Consider the following 23,729-nt stretch of genomic DNA (forward strand, 5'->3'; position numbering starts at 1 on the left):
TTTTTGGCTTGCGGCACCCTACAGAATTAAAAATAGTTTGCGGCACCCTTGCTCGTATTTTTGCTGAGCGGTTCACCCTTATTCACCCATTTTTGTTCGTTCACCCATGCAAAAATTTTATTCACCCTGGGCTGAACCATTCACGTATTAAGAAACACTGATGCCCTAGAGCAGTGGTTCTCAACCGACGGTCCGCGTCAACTTTTCTGTCGGTCCGCCAAATATATTACAATTTTATATCTCATTACAAAATGCAAGATGTTAAAAGCTTGTTCACCAAATTAAGAACTTCGCCTGTTCCGTAATTTGCAGCATTGTAACGTAACATAAAGTTAATTGTCTACTTTGGACTTGCCGTACGTTACAATGCGCAGTGTTGTGCCCAACTGTTTATAAGTAGGCTACACGTCGTTGAATTCTTCTACATTAAGATAGTTGCATGTGAAAAACTTTCGTATACCACGTATGAAATTGCTAATTTAATTGAAGTTTCCAGTCTTTGCTTTAAAGTTGCATACTTTTGTCGTAATTACATTTTGGGTTGATTTTGATTTTTAAAGGCCCACCGGTCCGCAAAATTTGTTTTGAAATTTCACCGGTCCGTAAGCTAAAAAAGGTTGAGAACCACTGCCCTAGAGTGCCGGGCACCCCGGTTAAGAACCACTGCTTTAACCCTTCAACCCCCTTGATTTCAGTTTCCTGGTGTCTTTCATGGTGGACGCCAGGGGTGGAACCATGAGGGGCTCCCGACAGCACAACCTGCGCATCGTTGTGCCCCCCAAGTCGTGCCGCGCCCCCACCCGGGTCACGTGCCGCTTCGCGCGACGACGTCACGCAACTGCTCTGACGTCACCGAGCAACCCAACCCTGTACGATATGGAGGGCAAAGCAGCTCGCATTCTGGAGATGGGACCGCGAGGCGCTGGCTTCTTGGAGTGAGTTGTGTACTTGTGTTTTTCGTTGTTTGATGTTCTTGTATTTATTAAGTTCCACCTAAAACTGTGAGTCTTTGTAGTTTGAAAATCATATTTTTTAAAGCCTTGTAAGAACATCAATCTTTTTAATGATTGTAGAAAATACAGATTTCGCTAAAAGCATCATAGGGGTATGAGCCATAAAACCGCTGACCGGAATAATTAATTTTTTTTATTCTCGGTTTGAAAAATCTTGATAGCGTTGGCGAAATGTATTTCTAAAATCATTCAGTTGTTATTTCGTATAAAGCATTATATTTGTTTTGCATAAAGCATAAATTGACCATTTGTTTCCAAACATAAAAAGAAACGTGTACGTTGTTTATTTCAGTAAAATCCGTTGCTACTTTCATTAAATTTAAAACAGGTTTCAAAGCAAACTAATTTTGCTTAGAACCTTTCAGTGTTAATTTCTGGACCTTTAAGGTTGTATTTGAATGTTTAAAAACCTAAACCTCTTGGCGTAATTATTACTGAAATCTTTTCGTCGCCTATTCAATTTAGCAATTGTCTCACACATAGCTTTAACTCTGTAACCCCCCATAGCCTACTGCATAGCCCCAGGAAGCTGCCCCCTCTCACCGAGGGTGAGGGTATCGCGGCGAGGGTGATTCAGATCGGACCCAAGTCGACCCGGTTTTTAGGGTAATTCCCCTTTCCTTTGGGAAGGTTGTGTGACGTGTCTTGTCCCCCGTTGCGTGGCGTGATGTCATTGGTTGTTTATCGGTGGTGGTAATCTGCGTTCCGTTTGTTTTCATAAATTCAGGAAAATTCAAATTTTTTTCGAAAATTGTTGACGGTGGGTCGGTTTGAATCCACTAGTATTTTGTAATTTTCAAATAAATTTGGCGACATGTGCATCTTTTGTTTTAACTAATTTGTAAGTTTTACTAGTTTACCAATAAACTAACGGCCTACTATTATTTTTTACCACTAACCTAGGAAAAATTAGATTTCTTTTTCACGGGAAATTAAAAAATAATTTTGTTTTTTGTTTTCTGCTATATGCATAATGGTCTATGTGTGTGATGTATTTGTCCCTTGTCATATAATTCCTGTTGATTTGATGCTCGCCAATTTGACGCGAAAGGTGCATCGTGTATCAAACCGTTTAAATTGAAGATGACCTTTTTGTCAAATTCGTGGTTTTACACGTAATTGTTCATCATTAATTTCAAATAATTTGCGTGATATCAAACCCTACAGTAAACTCATGCAAAAAAAAGTTTGAGTCACCATTCTTCTTAGCATAACTATATCTATTGACTGATTGGCCAAACACCAGATTTTTCACGACTGAATACTGTAATGTCTGAATGGACCCATCCAATTTTACATGTGCGTTTGATCATCAATTACGCAACATGCAATGTACCCACAATAAACAAAACAGAAAAAAAAATTATCCTTATGTGTTTACCAATAACGCCCCAAGCCTTTGTTATTTTTTAACTGATTACTGCATTGTATGACTAAACACAAATCTATTTTACAAGTGCTCCTAATGAAATATCCAATGACACATGATTCAATAAACCCATACTATATATAATCATAAATGGATCAGTCTACATTTTTCGCTTAGTGTTATAAAAAAACATAATGCTTAACCCCTAACCGCAGGCCGGTAGCAATCGAGGTGCCTCACTTTGCCAACGTGAAGGACAACCACCGTAACATCGTGGTGATGCGAAGCAACGACGGAAATACTTGGAAGGAACACAAGGCGCCTTGCACCGACGAGCAGTTTCGCAAACAGCACGCAAACGAAGGTATAACCTTAAAAATTGAGTTGGCTCCATAGCAATATATCAATAGATAGAAGTCACTCTTCAGGGGTAAGCGAAGTTATAAACCGACGTTCAGGGATGCGGTCAGGTGGTATCTGCTGCCGGAACGTCGGTTTATAACTTCGTTTACGCAAGAAAAGCGATTTCTGACTATTGAAGGTATAACCTGTTTTCTTTTGATTGACCATGCTTGGCGCTTTTGTTTATGTTGATGTTTTCGAACGAAATATGCGTGCACGACATGTGATGCGTTAAATACCAAAAATGGAAAAATGCGTTAAACGCATAAAAATAGGTTAACCGCAGTACAGAGATACACAGTATCTACCAATTAATTATATATTTTTTAACGACTTACCCCTATCTTTTAAACTTGCTTAAAAGCAGGTTTTCGAACGATTATAGTTGTATAAACTTTTTGTACGCAAAAAAAATCTAGACAATTCCAACGATCAAAAAAATACGATTTAAAAACAATGTAAATAATCCACGTTAAATACGTCGCTTGATAGAAAACTAACCAGAAAATTACTAAGATGTTAATTTAACCTTCTTACAATGAAGTCAAACCTAATAAACATCGCCTCCCAATATTTAGGTTTAGTTCACATAAGCATTTAACTCAGTTCCCTGAAATATATTATGTCTTATCCCCAGACCTAGAGCCGGCTTCGAAGCTCGCAGAGCGTCGCGTGTACAGGATCGTTACCGGGGATTTCCCGCGCTACTTCGCGCTCGTCTCACGGCCACTGGAGTGCGCCAGAGTGATCGGTTCCGAAGGCGGCGAGCTGACGTCAGAGGTGGTCAAGGAGGCCCGAGCCAAGTTCCCGGAAGGATCGCTCACCAAGAAGATCAGCGTAGCGATGAACGTAAGAACTTTTTTGACGCAGAGTTTCCGGACTCGCGGGTTCGATTCCCCGTCAACGCTTACGTTTGAGCTGGTGTTGAGATTAATTTAGACAAGTTCAGCAATTCTAATTTCCTAAATAAGTGCACAGCCGCAAAATGTATAATTAATGGCCACAGGTTGTGCGCCCCTGGCTTAGTTATTGAAGTATCAGAAACATTTTTAAGAGACGTTCGACTGACGTACTTCATTTTCGCAGGTCCTACCGATTTCGAGCGACATTTGCCGGCGTGCTGTTGGAGGAAAAGCCAAGGCCAGTCCTATCCTTACTATTGAGCCACGGAGAAGGAAGTTCCACAAGCCTATTATGATCACTGTTCCTCTTCCAGGTAAATAAATGCAAGAAGGACCTTTACGATTCCTCTTGGATTTTTTTACCCGTGCCTCATTAGTTACCCGATATACGATATTTTAGTAATTTTGAACATTTTGCACCTGGTTTTCGCCCGTAGGTCACTGATTCGTTGCTTATATTTGTTTGCCCCCCCCTAAATAATTTAATTGCTCCAGGAATCGGTGCCATTTGCAGGCAAAACATAACCTGTTTTAAACAAACTTTAATCGTACTTCCTGTATTTTATTACATGTTAATTTTTCTTGATGACCGATTAATGAACCTAAAATATATGTAGGACATATTTCGCGTCTCTTGGCTATATTTTACTGTTTTACAAAAAATTCCTAAATTATTCAATTTTATCTGTTTTCCTCTGTACAGAGGGAACGCAAAAGAAGGATTATCTCAGTTCGATGGAAGACTCGACATTGAGGCTGCTAGTCAGTATTTCAGGTAAGCTTTACAGACCACTTAAAAGTTAAGATTTACTGCATTTTTAAACCTGTAATTTAAATTTCTTTAGCAAATTTCAATTTCCGGCTGCCAAGAACAACCTTTAGCACTATATAACGTCGACAAATGGCGTCATAATCGTTAACAGAGCCACGAGGTTTATAATTGCACAATACTTGTTACGTGTTAAGTCAGAGGTAGAGTTTTTTATCCCATCCTTCCAGGAGTTAATGTTACTTAACTTCTAAAAAGTGTAAGTAAACCTATTTCCAATGGTGAATCTATTACAGGAATTGAATTGAATCTAATCTCAGTAAACAAACTTATGTAATTTGTCGTAACTCGCAGGCGAGGATAACCCAGCTCAATGGGAGGACATCACAGGATCGACTCCGCTCAACTTCCTTGACAACTTCGTTACCTTCACATCCAACGTGTCAGCAAGGTACGTCAAAGGGTCGTCCTATATACTCAGGAAAGTCTACCACACACGGTCAAGACCTAGTGTAGTTTTTTGCTGTTTAGAGGTTGATATATTCGAATCTATAGCAGGGGCACCATTACGAGAGTGACATTGAAACTCGTAAATTGCTTTTATAGAAGCATATTATTTAAAAAAATTGATAAATTAAAGTGGGAAAGCTGTATTTTTTTTTCTAAAGAACCTGTGTGATATATTTTATAATATTAAATAACTGTTTCTAATATTTTTCTACGATTTTAATTTTGTGCATTATAATGCCAAACCATTGGTAATTTTGCCGAAGTGTTATGGTCGTAATCACGACACAACGTGGCAATATTACCACACTACTAATTCGCTCCCACATTAAACGCATTACGATCGTAAAAAAATCATCGATCGCTTCCCACAACACATAACCGCGACCATTTTATCCCAGATTCTGGCTGATCGACTGTCGCCAGACTTCTGAGTCGTCGGCCCTGGCGCACCAGATCTACGCCGAGGCGACCCGGGTGCCTTACATGGCTCGCTTCCTCGTCTATGGCAAGTCGCACGACCCGCTTGAAGGCAGGATGCGCGTATTCTGCGTCACTGAGGATCGGTAAGGGGCGCTGAGTTTGTGAATAGAAAAACTAAAAAAGAACGTTTCATTAATATTACGGGTCCGCGAATAAAAGTCCCATCAAACTTTGTCGAATCAAAATGAAAATGCCAAAGCCCATACAGAAGTAAGTATCATTTTAAACGTTTCGTATATCTCTTTACTCATTGTAAAGAGTTATTCGAAACGTTCAAAGTACAACCTGCTTTTGTATTGGCTTTTATATTCTTATTACGCCTTACTACAACCCCCAACCATTATGCTCCAAAGTTTATCGAATCGGGTTGGCTGTACAGGTATCGTACAACTCCCAAATTTTTAAAGGTAGTCAGATTTATTAATTCTTGTAATATAATGGATATCCCCTTTAAACTTAAAATAAACTCAAAGCGGGGACATTGCTAAACATTGATAAAAACTTATCTCATGTTTAGCGATTAGGCAAAAAGTCTGAAATTGCATCAGAGTTTATTATCAAAACAGCGCCATTTTTAAAAGCTAAAATATTCTGAAACTCCTAATATTTTTTTTTGTTTCCTAGCCTCATCTCACAACAATAAACGTTCCTTCACAATAACTGCGCAGATCTAAATAGGCTATAAAGTTTCAGTTTATAATCAGTAATTGTAGCAAAAGCAGTATAATATTAATTATTAATAAAATTTACTACACACTTGACTCAATTAACCACTAGCAATACGAAAGACCACACACTTTTGTTTTGACGATTTTGATCCCTTAGCGTAAAAAAAAGATCCCTTTAAACTTTTATGACGTCACCTAAATTTTTTGAATGACGTCACGCGCAGGCAGGAGCGCACGCTCGAAAAACAGGAGCGTTACGTGGAGATCGCACGGAGCAAGGACGTGCAAGTGCTTGAGGGAGCTACTGTGTGTGTGGAATGCTCGGGAAACCTATCGGCGCCCATTAAGTCCGGACAGTTCCACAAGTTCCGGTTCAGCGCCTTCGACGACAACCGCTTGCAGGTCCTAACCAAGGTGAGTTTATTTGGAAAAAAAAGGTAGAATTAATTTAGGTTGAGTTGAACGAAAGGTTGAATTGCTGCGCTAGAGATATGGAAGGTTCTGGAATCTCCGCAAAGGTTTGATCTGGTATAAAAGCTGAGAGGATCTAAAGTGATCGGGCACAACGCGGCTTATTCAGCTAGCTAATTTCGAAAAATTTAACGGTTTAAATGAGTATTGTTGTAATAACAAGGTACATTTCAAAATAAAACATTGTTTTTCAATTAAGTTTCTATGGAAATCGGTATTAAATGGGTAAAAAAGTAAAAAAAGGTTAAAAAGTTGACGAGGTCGAACAGGTTTGATTTCTTTTTTAAGTTTTGTGTTGTTGTTGCTGTAATTTTGTAGTCCGTATTACTTTTTCAAGCGTTTGTTTAATAGCCGGGAAGGTGTATTAACTGTCGCGTGTTCCAAAGGTTGTTAGTACAACTCCTCGAGTTTCTTGTTTTTATTGACAATAGGGTGTATCTTTATAGAATCGAAAACCATCGGCGGCAGGTTTTAGCCAGTCGATCACTGCTCCGCTGACGCGTATATTAACAAGTAAAACTCATAGTTAAAAACATGAGTAAAAACAGGATCAGACGTTTTGATTAAAGGAAAATATATTTCGCCAAAGTGGCATCATCAGTTCCTGTAAGAGTATACAAATAAATAAAATCAGAGCGCAGCCATCAACAAACCAATAAAAGCAAACAATAAAAACAAAACGTCTGATCCTGTTTTTATTCATGTTTTTAACTATGAGTTTTACTTGTTTTTATTGATGTCAGGGTTCTTGATGTTATTTCGGACGAAATACATAAAGATATTTTTATGTGCATGAGATAAATACTTAACATTCTAAATGTCTCAAACATCTAACCAAAATTTAAATTCCCGAAATATATAACGTTTTTGAAGCAGAGGATTGTTCCACTGCCTGTACGAAAAACATTTTTTTTTGAGAAAATTTAGGCTTGTTCAAGCTAACTTGCAATGTCATTCCCACTGTTCCCATAGTATTTTTACCATATGGCACAGAAAAAACTCACATCCTTTTGCAGTAGGCTTAAAACAGTGTGTTGCATTGTTGTGCATCAATTCCCGCCTCGGTCTTTCGTCCCATGTCAAAACTGAAAAAAAAATCAATAAACGGTTGTTCTCCTAAGGTGCGGGACTCCACCCAGGAACCGTGTGGGCGTCTGTCCTTCAGTCGGCTACCTCTCGGTCCGCCCAAGACCCACGGGCCTCGTACGACCCTCTGCAACCTTAACGTTCGACTGCCACCTTGCGACAAGGTAAGTCTTTAACGGTTGCCGCTAGTGGTGCGTGCTTTTTTTAATTTGCGCTTAACGAACTTGGTCAAGTTTTGCTTGGAAAATTAATTTATCGCTGCATTTTTTGCAATTAGTCAACTAATCCGCACAGGCACCAATACTAATACGAAGTTGGCAATTTGCAGAAACCGTTCAGGTTCGGTTGCGAGTAGCTATTAAGGGCCTATTTGTGTACGGTTACCTTCCTTAAAGTAACATGTTTGTAATTGTTTAAATTGTGTCAGCAATATAGTTTGTTGGGCATCTAATGGTTTTGGCTAACCGTGTAATATGTCGTAGTGTGTTCAAATCTTTTTTTTTTAATATAGGGTCTTATGTATCAACAATCCAACTTGTAATATTGATTCGGTGCGTGGTGTTTTTCGACTTAATCAATACTTTGTGTAATATCGATACCTCTATTCCAACTTGCATGCGTTATTTAACCTATACCGTTTCTTCTGGAAACTTCTTAGCACCATTGAGGTGTTTGGATCTCGGTTTTAAAATTGAACAATGTACTTTTCACCATCCAGTTTTCCTAAAAAGATTCACTTTTGAATGTTTCATTCTTAATTAGATTTTTCAGCAAGTTTGCACTTATATTTTTATTAACCACATACGTACAGCACGTATATATGTCGTATTATTAAACTATGATGGGTAAATATGTTGAAAACCAAAACATACACTTGAATGTCTATGTTTCCATCATGTATTTAAACATTAATCGCTGTTAAAATAAAAGTGTTGCCCCTTTAATGTTCGTTTGTTATGTTAAATATAAAAACCGGACTGTGCTTTTGCTCATTTCTAACTGTACATCATAAAGTTCAATCCTTTAAGCCACCTGAAATAACGTATATCCGCACTAGAGCATGTTCCTAACCACCTTTTGCGATTAAATTAACACCAACTAATTTGCTCTTGTTTCCCGCTCGAAAAGGATTTCGACTCCGACGATGAGGTCATGATCTTGCATGAACAGGTAAACTTTCTTTTTCCACCCACAGCACCCTTTTCCTAGTTGTCACCACGTTTTGTATTACGCTTTCTTTTGTATTTTGGTCGTACCGCCACTTTACAAGTCTATAATAAGCTGCGCTTAAATTGTTTTGAGTAGACGTCGATTTTAGAGTTTGAGCAAATTTTACTCACGGTTCAATATTAAGTTTGTACTTGGTGCTTCCCTAACTAACAAGGTGTGGTGATTTTTAGATTTGCGATTTAAAATGACTTGGGCTTTATTTCTTTTATGGCTGGATAATAACAAAAAAACATGTTGTAATGTTTAGAATAATCTTGTAGAGTGTAACAACAATGGACAGTAAGTTTTTCTTTAATTTTATAGTTTGTTTTAACCGTTCGCAGACCATAAAATATTTAAAGAGTAGGTAATAATTGGGACGTCACTAAATTTCAGCTATAAAAACAATGTACCTTTTGTGGTAGAAGTCCGGCGAAGAAGGCGAAGAGGCTAACGCTAAGAAGCGCTATTTTCTGGTCGACCCAACAACAGGTGAAATTCACTGAAATGCTTGCTTTAGATATGCATGAAATTGGAAGATGCTTTGCAGCAGAAACAACAAAACGTCAACCACAGCCTTTATACCACTTTAATTTATATTCCGGTATTTATTAAAACATTTTTAAGAGATTTGTAATGCACAAAATGAATAAGCTCTTAGCTTTTAAAAAGTGGTGAAGTTTATACTAATTTCCAAAATAAAAAAGGGTTCCATGGCGAAATATGGGTAGCGATTTCTCATTAAAACACAGACCGTCATCCAATTAAAACAACCTTCTGCTGCAAAAGCGCTGCTATCTAAAAAAACTTTATTTTCTCATTCGACCTTGTACTTATGAACGCTACCGTTTTAACTCACATACGATCGCCACAGCTAACCCCGTTTTCCCGTGTTTTCTTTCCCGCACGCTTACTTTTCGGATTTCGGAATCCACAATGGCACCGCTGTATAAAAACAAACATCAAAAAATAACTCAAACAGCCGAGGCAAGCGCCAAGGATGAAACCTCACCGGAGGAGATCGCAAAGGACATGGTGGAGGTCATCCAGAAGCTCAACCAGGTAAAGATCCTCCTGCGTCCGACCGCAGCCGCTCGGGCTAGGGACTCTTCCGCATCTAGCAGAGCGGAGGATCAGGATGCGAGTGATGATATGGAGGTAGGGGTGGAAGAGACCGCCCTGGTGGTTAATGAAGTCCGGGAGCGGCTCGTCGAAATGAAGCATCTCCTTGAGGAAGACGTTCTTAAGGGAGAAGAAAGGAAGAAAACGAATGAGGATGAAATTAGAGGCGGAGTGAAGTCTTTTGCAGAGCATCTTGACAAGACCTCGCAGATCTTTGAGCGAAATGTGGAGCCTCAGCCTTCTAGCCGTACCGTTTCCGATCTCATCCATCTTCATGGAAGCGAGCTTCGTGATGGCTCCGACTCCCTTGGGGATGCACTTATCGACAAGGATCTAAGCGCTGATGAAGACGCCCTCTCTGTTGAGTTTGAGAAGAGCGTGGAATCGGTGGCCACTGGCGCATTCTCTTCAGATACGCCGCATGTTTCTCGCGTTGAATTAAGGTTGAGAAACGGCACCGTTTCCCCCGAAAAAGGGACTGAAGATTCCGCAGAAGACTTGTCGGCTTTCTTGGCTCAGGACTTGTGCAAAACCGAGGCCGTACCATGTCCGGCCACTTGTCGGGAAAATGTTATCGAGGAGGCTGTAACTCACGTAGAAAATGGAACCGACAGCAAGGAGACCCAACTGAACCAAGCAATCCGTGAAATTTACTCCAACGAAGAGTTGATCAGTCTTCTCTCGGACGAACTCACCTCCCATAGTTCAAGCGACACTCAGGATCACCACTCCAGTGACATCGATCCGACTAAGGTCGTAAAAGAAGACGTTATAGTTGCTGGAGCTAACCAAACGTCTTCTAACTCTCCTCCTGTGGAGGTTGCGACACTCACAGTAGCGCATCCCATCTCGAGGTCAGCCAGCTCCTCATCGGACCAGTTCAAGGTGGTTCGCTTCCACGAGAACGTGACCGTGATCGATCAGGCGCAATCCCGGGTCCTCCACTCTCTCGACAAGGACCTTACGCTCCGATCCTCACTGGAGAAGGTCTTCAGCTCCAGCGAATCCGAGTCGGAGGACTCTGAGATGTCGGACACCAGTAGTAGCTCCTCCGATTCGGGCGAGTTTTCCTCCGCGCTTGCGGAAGACGAACACCCGAAGACCTTGCAGCAGCGGATCTCCGCTTATCAGGCCGCCAACGACGAGCTACAGCGGGAGTTGGAACGCTTTCAGCGGAACACGCCCAGGTATATGGAGCAACGCGCTCCGCTGCCTGCCCCTAGGAGAAAACTTGAAGAATCGGCGGGAAATCAAACTCTCAAACCTGTCGAAGCCGTCGCGTCAACCTCAGGCCTCCAAAACGAGGTAAGCAGTGAAAGCGAAGACGAAATATCGCCTGTGATCATTGAGGAAACGCACACCGTACGAGAGTTGCTCAGCACTTGGGAGAGAAAACCGCTTCTTCAACATAAGCCCGCTACCTCCAAGGTCATTGTATCTCGCACTCCTGCGGCCCAGAGCTCATCTGCGGCTAAGGAAGTCGACAGATCCGACGATTTCCCGTCTGTCGAGGTCGAGCTCGCCCAGCCTTCCACAGTAAGCGAACTCACCGATTCCGATTCGTGCTTTTCCGACGACGAAGAATCTTACTCGCCCTTTGACAAGTTCGCAACCTCTGGTAAAACACTCCAGGACACTAATACAACAGCGGCATCCGTATCTGCTCCTTCTAAACGCGATGCCGACCTGTCAGCGACCCATGTCGAAAGCCAAATCGACGCTGTCAGTATAAACTTCGAAGAGGCAGGCAGCGTTCTGGAGTCGTCCTGCTCTGTACAGCATGTACACAAAGATTCAACCGATACTGACCACAAAGTTGAAGGAATCCAGCCTGAATTAACTGCAATTGTATCTGATTTCAAACCCGATGGCGACACAGCAGACTTGGGCGAGAGTGTGTCAAAGGTTGGTAATGTTTGTACATCTGCCGACCAGGCACCCTATAAAGACACCAATGCCGCTAATATAACATCACAAGTTATGGAAACCGAAATCGCTTTTCAAACGAAGTCACCCGAAGTTGGCGAGAAAACAGTCAAAGTCGCTGTCGCGGTTTTCCAAGCACAAGAAAAGGATAATTCTGAACACGTTTCTGCGGAGCAGAGAGAAATCCAGGAAACTTCTCAGGAGAAGTTCCAAATCGAAGGACAAAAATGTGAGATTGTGCTATCGGAAGACAAAACTAACGAAGAGTCAACTTTAATGCAACAATCTGCTACACAAATAACCGAGTCGTCTGTGGAAGGCGTAAACTTTAGGCAGCAAGTCTCCAGTTCAAACACGTCGCAACGTGATCCAATCAAAGTCGAATCTGACACGGAAACCGCTAAGTCCCAAGACAAAATCGCGGCAGAAGAACAACAGAGTGTCAGAGACACGTCGCCCGACCAAATATCTTCCGTGCGATCTTCAATCTCTCGGAAAATTCCCGCCAAAGGCGAAGACGACTTCCTCTATCCCTCGCCCAGCGTAATCGTCATCATCTCAAGGTGTTCCGAGGATCGCTTGAACGAGATCGCCCAGGGCACGCGTGAGCCTTCACAGGTTTGCGAGGACGTCGTGGAAGAAAATGAAGAGGAGTCTCCTCCTGTGATTCGGCAAAAATTGGTGGAAGAGAAAGAGGAGGAGTCCCATACCACCATTTGCAAGAAAGTGGTGGGAGAGGTTTCGGAAGAACAAGAGATGGAATCTCCTCTTTTGGTTTGCAAGAAAGTGGTAGAAGAGGTTTCGGAAGAATATGAAGAGGAGTCTCCTGTGATTTGCCAAAAATTGGTGGAAGAGGTCTCAAAAGCAAAAGAGGAAAAGTCCCATACCACTATTTGCGAGAAAGTGGTGGAAGAGGTTTCGGAAGAACAAGAGATTGAGTCTCTTCCTGTTGTTTGCCACGAGGTAGTGCAAGAGGTTTCGAAAGAACAAGAGATTGAGTCTCTTCCTGTTGTTTGCCATGAAGTGGTGGAAGAGGTTTCGGAACAACAAGAAGTGGAATCTCCTCTTTTGGTTTACAAAGAAGTGGTGGAAGAGGTTTCGAAAGAACAAGAGATTGAGTCTCTTCCTGTTGTTTGCCATGAAGTGGTGGAAGAGGTTTCGAAAGAACCAGAGATTGAGTCTCTTCCTGTTGTTTGCCACGAGGTAGTGCAAGAGGTTTCGAAAGAACCAGAGATGGAGTTTCTTCCTGTTGTTTGCCATGAAGTGGTGGAAGAGGTTTCGAAAGAACCAGAGATTGAGTCTCTTCCTGTTGTTTGCCACGAGGTAGTGCAAGAGGTTTCGAAAGAACAAGAGATGGAGTTTCTTCCTGTTGTTTGCCACGAGGTAGTGCAAGAGGTTTCGAAAGAACCAGAGATGGAGTTTCTTCCTGTTGTTTGCCATGAAGTGGTGGAAGAGGTTTCGAAAGAACCAGAGATCGAGTCTCTTCCTGTTGTTTGCCATGAAGTGGTGGAAGAGGTTTCGGAACAACAAGAAGTGGAATCTCCTCTTTTGGTTTGCAAAGAAGTGGTGGAAGAGGTTTCGAAAGAACCAGAGATTGAGTCTCTTCCTGTTGTTTGCCATGAAGTGGTGGAAGAGGTTTCGGAACAACAAGAAGTGGAATCTCCTCTTTTGGTTTGCAAAGAAGTGGTGGAAGAGGTTTCGGAAGAACAAGAGATTGAGTCTCTTCCTGTTGTTTGCAAAGAAGTGGTGGAAGAGGTTTCGAAAGAACAAGAGATGGAGTTTCTTCCTGTTGTTTGCCATGAAGTGGTGGAAGAGGTTTCGAAAGAACCAGAGATTGAGTCTCTTCCTGTTGTTTGCCACGAGGTATTGCAAGAGGTTTCGAAAGAACAAGAGATGGAGTTTCTTCCTGTTGTTTGCAAAGAAGTGGTGGAAGAGGTTTCGAAAGAACCAGAGATTGAGTCTCTTCCTGTTGTTTGCTACGAAGTGGTGGAAGAGGTTTCGGAACAACAACAAGTGGAATCTCCTCTTTTGGTTTGCAAAGAAGTGGTGGAAGAGGTTTCGGAAGAACAAGAGATTAAGTCTCTTCCTGTTGTTTGCCATGAAGTGGTGGAAGAGGTTTCGGAACAACAAGAAGTGGAATCTCCTCTTTTGGTTTGCAAAGAAGTGGTGGAAGAGGTTTCGATAGAACAAGAGATTGAGTCTCTTCCTGTTGTTCGCCACGAGGTAGTGCAAGAGGTTTCGAAAGAACAAGAGATGGAGTTTCTTCCTGTTGTTTGCGAGAAAGTGGTTGGAGAGGTTTCGGAAGAACAAGAAGTGGAGTCTCTTCCTGTTGTTTGCCAAGAAGTGGTGGAAGAGGTTTCGGAACAACAAGAAGTGGAATCTCCTCTTTTGGTTTGCAAAGAAGTGGTGGAAGAGGTTTCGGAAGAACCAGAGATTGAGTCTCTTCCTGTTGTTTGCCATGAAGTGGTGGAAGAGGTTTCGGAAGAACTAGAGATTGAGTCTCTTCCTGTTGTTTGCAACGAGGTAGTGCAAGAGGTTTCGAAAGAACAAGAGATTGAGTCTCTTCCTGTTGTTTGCCATGAAGTGGTGGAAGAGGTTTCGAAAGAACAAGAGATTGAGTCTCTTCCTGTTGTTTGCCATGAAGTGGTGGAAGAGGTTTCGGAACAACAAGAAGTGGAATCTCCTCTTTTGGTTTGCAAAGAAGTGGTGGAAGAGGTTTCGAAAGAACAAGCGATGGAGTCTCCTCTTTTGATTTGCAAAGAAGTGGTGGAAGAGTTTTCGGAAGAACCAGAGATTGAGTCTCTTCCTGTTGTTTGCCATGAAGTGGTGGAAGAGGTTTCGGAACAACAAGAAGTGGAATCTCCTCTTTTGGTTTGCAAAGAAGTGGTGGAAGAGGTTTCGAAAGAACAAGAGATTGAGTCTCTTCCTGTTGTTTGCCACGAGGAAGTGCAAGAGGTTTCGGAAGAACAAGAGATTGAGTCTCTTCCTGTTGTTTGCCACGAGGTAGTGCAAGAGGTTTCGAAAGAACAAGAGGTTGAGTCTTCTAATGTTGTTTGCCAAGAAGTGGTGGAGGAGATATCGGAAGAACAAAAGTTGAAATCTCTTCATGTTGTTTACCACGAAGTGGTGGAAGAGGTTTTGAAAGAACCAAAGGAAAAGTCTCCTCCCGTGGTTTGCAAAAAAGTTGTGGAAGAGGTTCCTGAAAAACAGAAGGTGGAGTCTCATCCCGTGGTTTTTAAGGAAGTGGTAGAAGAGGTATCGAAAGAACAAGAGGTTGAGTCTCTTTCTTTTGTTTGCCAAAATGTGATAGAGAAAACCAAAGAGGGGGAGTGTCCTGCAGTGTCGAATGACGTGAATTCCGAGTGGTATTGGACACCTGAAAATGCTGAAACACCTACAACGGAGTCTCGCCCTGTTGTGTTGGATGACGGATCATCTTCCGTTGCTGTTGCTTCAAGCGAAGTAGACCTTGACCAAAAAAACAATTTCATTCAAAAATCGGATGGCAGTCCAACAGGCGAAACCAGCCCCGAACTCCAAAATATCGCCCGCGAAATCGCAACTGTCGAACAGAAGCCCTACGATGGTGAATCCTCTGTAAGTTCCGCCGACCCAAACATCGCTTTTGTGAGAAAAAATGAACACCCTGGGGTAGAAAAGGTTTCTGAGGGCATTGGCAAGACGCTCGTCGGAGATGCGATTGCGGCCGACGAATCGTTAACGACTCGGGCCACAACAGAACAACGCCTTACAGAAGAATGTTCCACAAAAATTGTCGAACCACATAATGTGATGGTACCGAGCAACCAAGGCGAACTGATAGCGGAATCGAATACGTACAAGGCGGAACAAAAGTCCGCACAATATTCGGATGAAGAATCTCAAATCGAACTGACCAAGGACGAAAATGTGACTGTTGCCGGTGACGTTGTTTCCCAGACCAACGAGGTAGATATTTACGACTTGATTGCGGCTGGTCTGTTGTCGCCTGCTGAAACCAGCAGCAAGGCCAAGCCCAGTTCGACAGATCCCATTGGCAAATTATGTACCCGTCAAGATTCTTACTCTGAAGACGAAGACACTGAACATCCAACCGACAAGCAAGAATGCTCTATAACTGCAAAGGCATATGAAGCGCAAGCTGTTAAGCAAAGTTCCAATACAGATGATATACAGCGTGATGAACCTAAACCGAGCGATAGTGCCGCTTCATTGCCAGCAGAAACTCCTAAAGTGGATTCTTCTAAAGACGCCTATTTGGAAGAGACACAAGCGGTCGAAGCATTACAGCCGATCAGTTTGCCATCTGAACATAGGACATCTGAGATTTTTGCGGATTCCAAGGATAAATCAAATGGCTTGAAGGAGTCGGATAAAATGTCCAAATACCGCATGCAAGAAACTGTGGCGTATGACGACGTTCAAGCAGAAGATCGTGAAAGCGTTCTTGACACTCGCAACGCGAAAGACAATACTGCTGAATCGCAATATCAAATTACCGCAATTGCAACAGAAAACGACGACCAAAAGGCTACTGAGGATGGTCAAGAGGACTGCAAAGCTAATGAGGAGAAAAATGTTGAAGAAAATCTGTCTGATCGGGAAGGTTCAACAGAATCCTTGCACAAAACCCTTCCTGCAATTACTGATGATATTCAGATCGATACCATCACCGCAGAAGAGGTAATAGATAAGGAACGCCGTTTGTTAAAAGCCTTCCAAAGCGACGAACGTGTCCAGGTTGGTCAGCAGGAAGTCCCTGCTTCGGATGATTTCAGTCACGAAGCATTAAGGGCCGACACCAACGTTGTACACCATGTGTTATCTGAAGATGTCTCCGCAAAATCCAACACACTTGCTGCAATGGAGTTTGGAGTAGAAAATCAGACCAAAAGTCAAGATGACCCTGAAACACTCAGCTTTGGCGTTAGCACAATCTCAACCACCGAGTTTGAGCCCAAAGAAAGTATGCATGACAATGGCCGTGCAGCCACTAGAGTAGAAGCTAAAACCAGTGAGGTGAAACCTAACGCTAGTGAGCATGACGATGGCCAAGTGGACCTGGCGGCGCAGGATGATGAAATCAGTTCAGCCGATGAAAAATATACTAACGACAACGCTGACTATAAGCGGAATCCAGAAAAACAACAAGAAACTCATGGGATGCCAATCGATGATGAAAAGACGGATATGTTAATCCCTGACCTTAGCGAAGACCGCACTGCCATTAGGGATTCTTTTAATGAACACCCCGTCCCTTTTGTTGTGGACTTCACAGGAATAAGTACAACAGTCGATGCGGAGATGGTCGAAGTTGCCGATCGACAACCAGGTTTTGCTGCTGACAAATCTATGTCGTCCAATTATCCTGCCTTAAACGTCCAAACTCAGGCGTACGCTTTGGTAGCTGTCGAACCCACAGTTTACATTTCAAGCCATCATGACAACTCAGAAATGACATCTGATACAACAGTCAGTTCGCTGCCGCGTATAACCGCAAGCGAAACGGCAGACGCAGCAAATGTCGAGCAAAATCAATCGAAACCAAGTGAGGTTTTCGCCGGTGCTGAAAAAAATGTTAGCTTGATTGACAGCGAAACTCTGAAAAAGCGAAGCGTTGATTTCGAGGATGCCGAATCGCCAACCGGAGAAACTAGTGAGAGGCGAAAACATCTTACGACCGGATACTTCATTGGTAAATATCACAGTTTGGACGAGAGCTCGGATTACGACTTTTCGAAATTGCCTTATCACTCAACTGCTCCAGTGTTGCTTGAAAATGTAAAAGACTATCCAGAAGTCGAAGCATCTGAACGACGGGAGACTGTCAAGGTTCATGACCTGGTAGAATCCAGTGAGTCCAGTCGTGAAGTCGAGAGCTCTGTTCAAGGCAACTCAAAGAGTTTCGATGTTTGCAAACAGCCTTTAGGGCTTAAAACTACTCTCACGGCCCTAGAAGGTGAATTGCAGAACAGAAAACCTGATGTAAGCCTTGTAGAAGATTCCCAGCGATCCAGCATAGAAAGCTCTTGTGATTTCAATGATGTTGAGCAAGGTAAAGTAATACACGAGGAAACTAATTTAGACGAAGATGTCCAGCCAATCCTAAAAGATGATATTGATGATAAAGTAACACAAGATTGTACAACGATACAGAATACAGAGCAATCCCAAGAGCTGTGTGGTGATGTAACCGATAACGAGCAACGTAGGAATACTCCTGCAGAAAATCAAGACGTCCTTTGTCAATCATCAGTCCACAAAACGACTGTTGGCTATGTTGATGATAAAATATCGTCCAAGGTTGCCACTGAAATCGAATTCCAAGAGAATGTTACATTTGTTGGGCATAACGAGACTAAAATCACCGATCAAGAAATTCAAACTTTGTCATACAAACAAGAAATCACTGTTGATAATGAAATAACACCGTTGAATGTCCTCCTAGATACCGATCAATCCAACCAAGATTTACCTGATAAATGTAGCGTTACTGAACAGAGCAGTGTTAAAACCTCGGGAACCAAATTAAGGAAGGAAACTACGCCATCCTTCCGAGTTGCTGACGATGTTAATGACAAAATAACACAGGTTATCGCCACTGTGCAAGATTCCAAGCAACCCAAACATCTGTACGGAGAAATTGCTGATGATATGGAATGTAAGGTTATCCCTGAGGAGAGTGAGGCCAACCAAAATGTCCCTTACCCTTCATCAACTCATCAATTTACTGTTGATGCAGAAATTATTCCAGATATTGTGCAAGACAGAGAGCAATCTGTCAAAGACTCATGCCACGACATTGCTGATGTTAAGCAACTCAGTGGTAATACTTCAGACAACGAATCCGATCGAGATATTGGTTCTACCTCGTTTTCCAAGGCTACTACCAATGACGATAATGATATAAAAGAAATCATTGGCGTTACCTCTGTAAATGATTTACAAAAATCTAAAAAGGATTTCAGCGACCAATCATGCGTCACTGACAAAAGTGATATCAAAATTACGGAAATCCAATCGGCTCATAACGTTAGGCAATCCATCGATTATATCACTGTTGACCATGATGATGATACAACAACACCGGGTATTTCTACTGATACGGAGCAATTGAGGGATCTTTATCAAGATGTCATAAATCCGTCGCCAATCCATAAAATCACTGTTGGCGATGAAATAACACCAGATATTTCCCCTGTACAAGATGCCGAGCAATATGGAAACGATTTATGCGGTGAATTTGAAATTGAATCCGAAAAAATCGATTCGGATTTGGAAATTTGTTCTCCTTCCTTTCAAGAAGTAGCTGATAACGATGAACAAATCCTTGTCAATGCCACTGTCCAGGGTTTCGTGCAATCTAAAGAACCCTGCGACGGCTTTAACAAAGTGGAAGAACGTATTAATAAAACGCCGAAAATTGATTTTGATGAAAACTTTTCTTCTCATCCATCCAAAGATGAGGCAAATGGTGATAATGGGGTGTACGTTAAAATAAAATACGAAATTCCCGCTGGACACGATTTTCAGCAAACCAGAGGAATATCGAGTGGAAATTTGGTCGATGATAAAGAAAGCAAAGGTGAAACCGCAAACAACACAGTTGACGATGAAACAACACCATATATTGCTCCTTTAAAATGTAATGAGCAATTTGACGAAGAATCCTTCAATGAATCTAGCAGTGTTAGTCAACGCGAAAACGAATTTGAACAAGAAAAGCAATATGACAAAGAAAACGATGATGAGAATTATTGTGTTGTGAGTAACGACCACATTAAAACCAGGAAAAACGAGTCTGACCAAGTTGTCCTTTCCGCTTTATCTACCCAAGAATTTGCTGATGATACCGGTACACAGGATTTGAAGCAATCCAGCGAAAAAACCCTTTGCCAGTTTAACATTACTGAGCAAAGCGAAAGTAAATGTTCAAATTTCGATCAAGATATTATTTCTCCTTCCAAGGATGAAAATGATAACGAACAAATGCGTGAAGTTACCACTGCACACAACGGTAGTGAAATTCCTAAAATTAAGATCGATCAATACATTTGTTTGACAGAACCTAAACATGAGCTTGGTTTGAATGATAACAGGGTTATGAGTGATTCTAATGCTGTAAAAGATTTTCAGCAATCCAACGAATCAAATGCCGACTTTACAGGTGCTCACAAACAAGTTATTGAAACTCCGGACATATATTTGGAGCAGGATATCGTTGTACAGTCTTCCATACAGGGAGTAGCTAATAATGATGATGATGAAACTAAACTCGACACGTTAAAACAAGATTCACAGGCCACAGAAATCGATTCGCATCTAGATGTATTTGCTCCTTCATCTCCACAGAAAATCACCGTTAATAATGAAACAACACCTGGTACTGCATCTTTACAAGATCCTGAACAAACCAACAAAGAACTACGCGATGATTTTAGCAATGCTGAACAAAGCGGTTGTGATGTCATTGATGTTGATTTGGATCAGGAAGTTCCATTATCCATCCAGAAGGTCACTATTGGCGACGATGATGGTAAAATAACACCAGCTATTAGCACTGTACAGCATGATCAGCAATCCAAAGAACTGTGTGATGAATTGGAATTCGAGCATACCAGCAAAGAAATATATGTTGACCTAAGCGGCGTTCAGCAACATGCCAGTAAAACCACACAGATCGAAATAGATCAAGATGTTATTTCACCTGAGTTTATTCAAGAAGTCAGTGACGAAGATGGAATACATCGTACTGCTGGTTACGCAGATGGTGATAATATTGGTAATGAAAATAAACCCATGGCTGTTGATGGAAATACAGCGACAGTATTACCAACTCAAGGCACTGATGATCTTGCCGATAGTTTGGCAGAATTCATTGCGGACACAACAGTGACGAAAGAACACCAGTCACCCGACGAGACACAAAAACTCTTCAGCTACGATCAGGTGACTTCGATATGTGAGATGGATACAGGTCTGGAAGCTAAACCTTTGATGGAAACTTCCGAAGATCGTTTTTCATTGGAGTGTAAACCGTTCGACGAAGTACAAATAGCGGACTCCGGTATTTTGGCTACTGAGCCACAAGAAATTATTTCCGCCACGGCCGATATCGACGCCGATTATGACGGTCCGAGGGAAATCAAAACCGACATCGTCATTTTTGCAGAAGACGCTAAAGAGGAAATGCAAGTTGCCGAACAAATCGATGAACTACAGGACCTCACACACCCAAGAATCGATGTGGATCAAATCGCTAATCAGGCCGTAAATTCTGAAACAGAATCAACAACTTTCGGTCTTGAATCAATCGCCAATTTGAATACGCAAAGAACCGACATCGACGAAACTAATTTATCTATCCACGAAGAAAAGTGTACTGCCGATTTCAACGAGACTGCTCAGAGCACGAATGTAGCTTTGCTTGGTGACTCGCCTCAAATTTCTCCAGAAAATGAAATACACGAACCCGACAGCTCTTACCCTGATAGCAAATGTCTTAAGGAAAGCGAAACTTGTAATGTAATTCCACCCAAAGTACTCGCGGCTTCCCAAAATACTGATGATTGCGACTTTGAAGTGTCGGATGAACAAAAAAGGCCGTTGTCTCAGTGTCACAGTGACGATGAATTCGAGCAACTGGATGCATCTCTCGACACCACAAGCTCCAAATCCCTTGCAGAAGAATTGCTGGACGTCCAATTTACGCCCCACGCTTCAGATTTGTCGGTGGCCATTTCAGCTGTACCTTGGGCCCAAATGGATGACGAAACCCGCGAGTCATTCATTACCACTGAAGATGTTTTATTTCCGCTTGAAGAATCCTTGGTTAAAAGTGATAAAAGTACACCACCGATTGAACCTAATAAAGAATGTGGAGATAGGGTTGACCATGTCGGTGAAATATTACGGCCAATCAATCAAACCCTTGATAGGTTCTGGCAAGTGTCTGCCGTTGAGAACAACGATCTACTCATCACTAACGAGCAGCAAAGACAGCAACAGGAAAGTCAAAGCGAAACTTCTGATTCTGTTGAGAAACCCTATTCTGCCATTCAACATTGTTCGAATGAAGATGAGTCGGTTTCTTTGACAAGTACGCCACTTAACACTGCGTTGTTTGAACTAGAAACCGCGCCTAAGAATAAACCTCAACCAGGATTGAGAGTCTCTGATCCAGAGAGTTGCATTGAAGAGGTGCTCAGCACACAAGTTGTGCCGGGTCTAATGGGTGATTCTAGTGAAGAGATTCAGTATAAACGTGAAAGTGTTGCTGAGATGACTGGTCGGCAGGGATCGACTAAGGAGGTGCTATTTAACGTAGATAAAACGGTTCTAGTCCTAACAGAGTCGGGAGATTATAATGACAACTTCGAAAAAGTGTTTCAAAAAGAAATGAGCTCTTCGGATTCAGTAAGTGTTACAGAAAGGGTAAAGCCTTTGGAAGAACCGGAGACCCTTTTCAGAAAAATTAATGAAGATAGTTTGATTAAACAGCAAAGCGATATTACGAAAAGTGATCAACAAGGATTTGATGACCGGCGAAGCACCCCTGACGAAATGGTGTCACGTGATGACGAATCGAATTTACTTTCTGAAGGAATACCAATTTCCGGTGCAGGTAAATCGGACTTGTTTGTGAGAACGCAACACGGTGAGTGCGATTCCCAACAACGTGAAGTTAAAAGTGAATCTAGCGATGCCTTACCCAATAGCGAACTGGCTGTTCTGAAGTTGTCGTCGCACAAAGAAGTGACGTCATCCTCGATTGAAAATGAATGTCAACAAGTAAATGTCTGCGTCACAATGGATGAGTGTGTTCAACAAGTTCAACAACAAGAGATCACAAGGCACAGCCGAGTGGCCGGAGAGACGTGTACAACAGTTAAAATTGTGATCGAAGATAATGCCTCTAAACACACCTTTGATCATCACCGCGATATGTTGAAGGAATCGCCACCCACAACAGAAGTTGATCCTGAACTGAACGAAAGTAGCGCTGAACAGCAATTACTGGGTATCGTTTCTTCTGCAAATGACGAGAAAATGTCCAAAACAGGTCGTCTATTGATTGATGATAATTATTCACTTTGTACGACAAATGACGCAATCATAAAAGATGACCATTTGCAAGAGGTAACAACAAAGTCTGAACAATCTGTAACTACCAGTAACTCTAAGCAATTCTTAACAAAAATGTCTACTCAATCTGTTATGAATATTGTTGGTCCTGTTGAAAGCAATTCAGATGTGGACAAACAGAAGCCAGTCGCGTGTAAAACGCTTGACATGATTGATATGTATTCTGTCCAGGCTGAAAAATCATCACAGGTTTTATCTAGGGAAGGCAACATCGAACACGTTGCGCTTTTAACTCTAGAAGAAACGCATTCAGAACAGCAGTTGGCCACTGGTCGTGTATTGTCCACTGTTACTAAAACAGTAAATACTACCCACTTTGCTGATGTCCAAACAAGTGAAACGGCTTCGTTCGAACGTGAAATCACAATTAGCGCCGAGGACGTTCAGTGTTTATCGTCAAAATCTATTAAAACAGAATGGACGAAATGCGACGACGAACCGTTGCGACCGCTCGCTGATGATCAACGCAGGGGATTTAACGACGAAGTGTTTTCCAATGTTAAAGAAAACGTCACGAGCCAAACGTGTTTGACTGAAAATCTAAGCGAAATGCCAACATCAGGTAGAACTCCCGATTCTATCGAGGAATTTGGCGCATCTCCTATGATAAGTGTGGCAATCGACGGGAAGAGACAAAAACTCGAAACTGTTTCGGCA

At 42.0% G+C, this 23,729-nt stretch overlaps 1 protein-coding gene across 1 annotated transcript in view; it reads left to right on the forward strand.

Moving 5' to 3' along the window:
• LOC146146875 (uncharacterized) overlaps positions 1–23,729 on the forward strand; it is a 71,721-nt gene that overhangs the window by 31,466 nt on the left and 16,526 nt on the right. Inside the window, exons 27-37 of the mRNA XM_083387700.1 lie at positions 696–935; positions 2,598–2,746; positions 3,422–3,633; positions 3,871–4,000; positions 4,390–4,461; positions 4,810–4,906; positions 5,364–5,528; positions 6,338–6,527; positions 7,706–7,834; positions 8,799–8,840; positions 9,305–9,371. Coding sequence (XP_083243826.1) covers positions 696–935; positions 2,598–2,746; positions 3,422–3,633; positions 3,871–4,000; positions 4,390–4,461; positions 4,810–4,906; positions 5,364–5,528; positions 6,338–6,527; positions 7,706–7,834; positions 8,799–8,840; positions 9,305–9,371 — 1,493 coding nt within the window. The remainder of the gene's footprint in view (positions 1–695; positions 936–2,597; positions 2,747–3,421; positions 3,634–3,870; positions 4,001–4,389; positions 4,462–4,809; positions 4,907–5,363; positions 5,529–6,337; positions 6,528–7,705; positions 7,835–8,798; positions 8,841–9,304; positions 9,372–23,729) is intronic.

This window comes from Ascidiella aspersa, chromosome 4, assembly GCF_963924565.1.
Source record: "Ascidiella aspersa chromosome 4, kaAscAspe10.2, whole genome shotgun sequence".
Classification (NCBI taxonomy): domain Eukaryota; kingdom Metazoa; phylum Chordata; class Ascidiacea; order Phlebobranchia; family Ascidiidae; genus Ascidiella; species Ascidiella aspersa.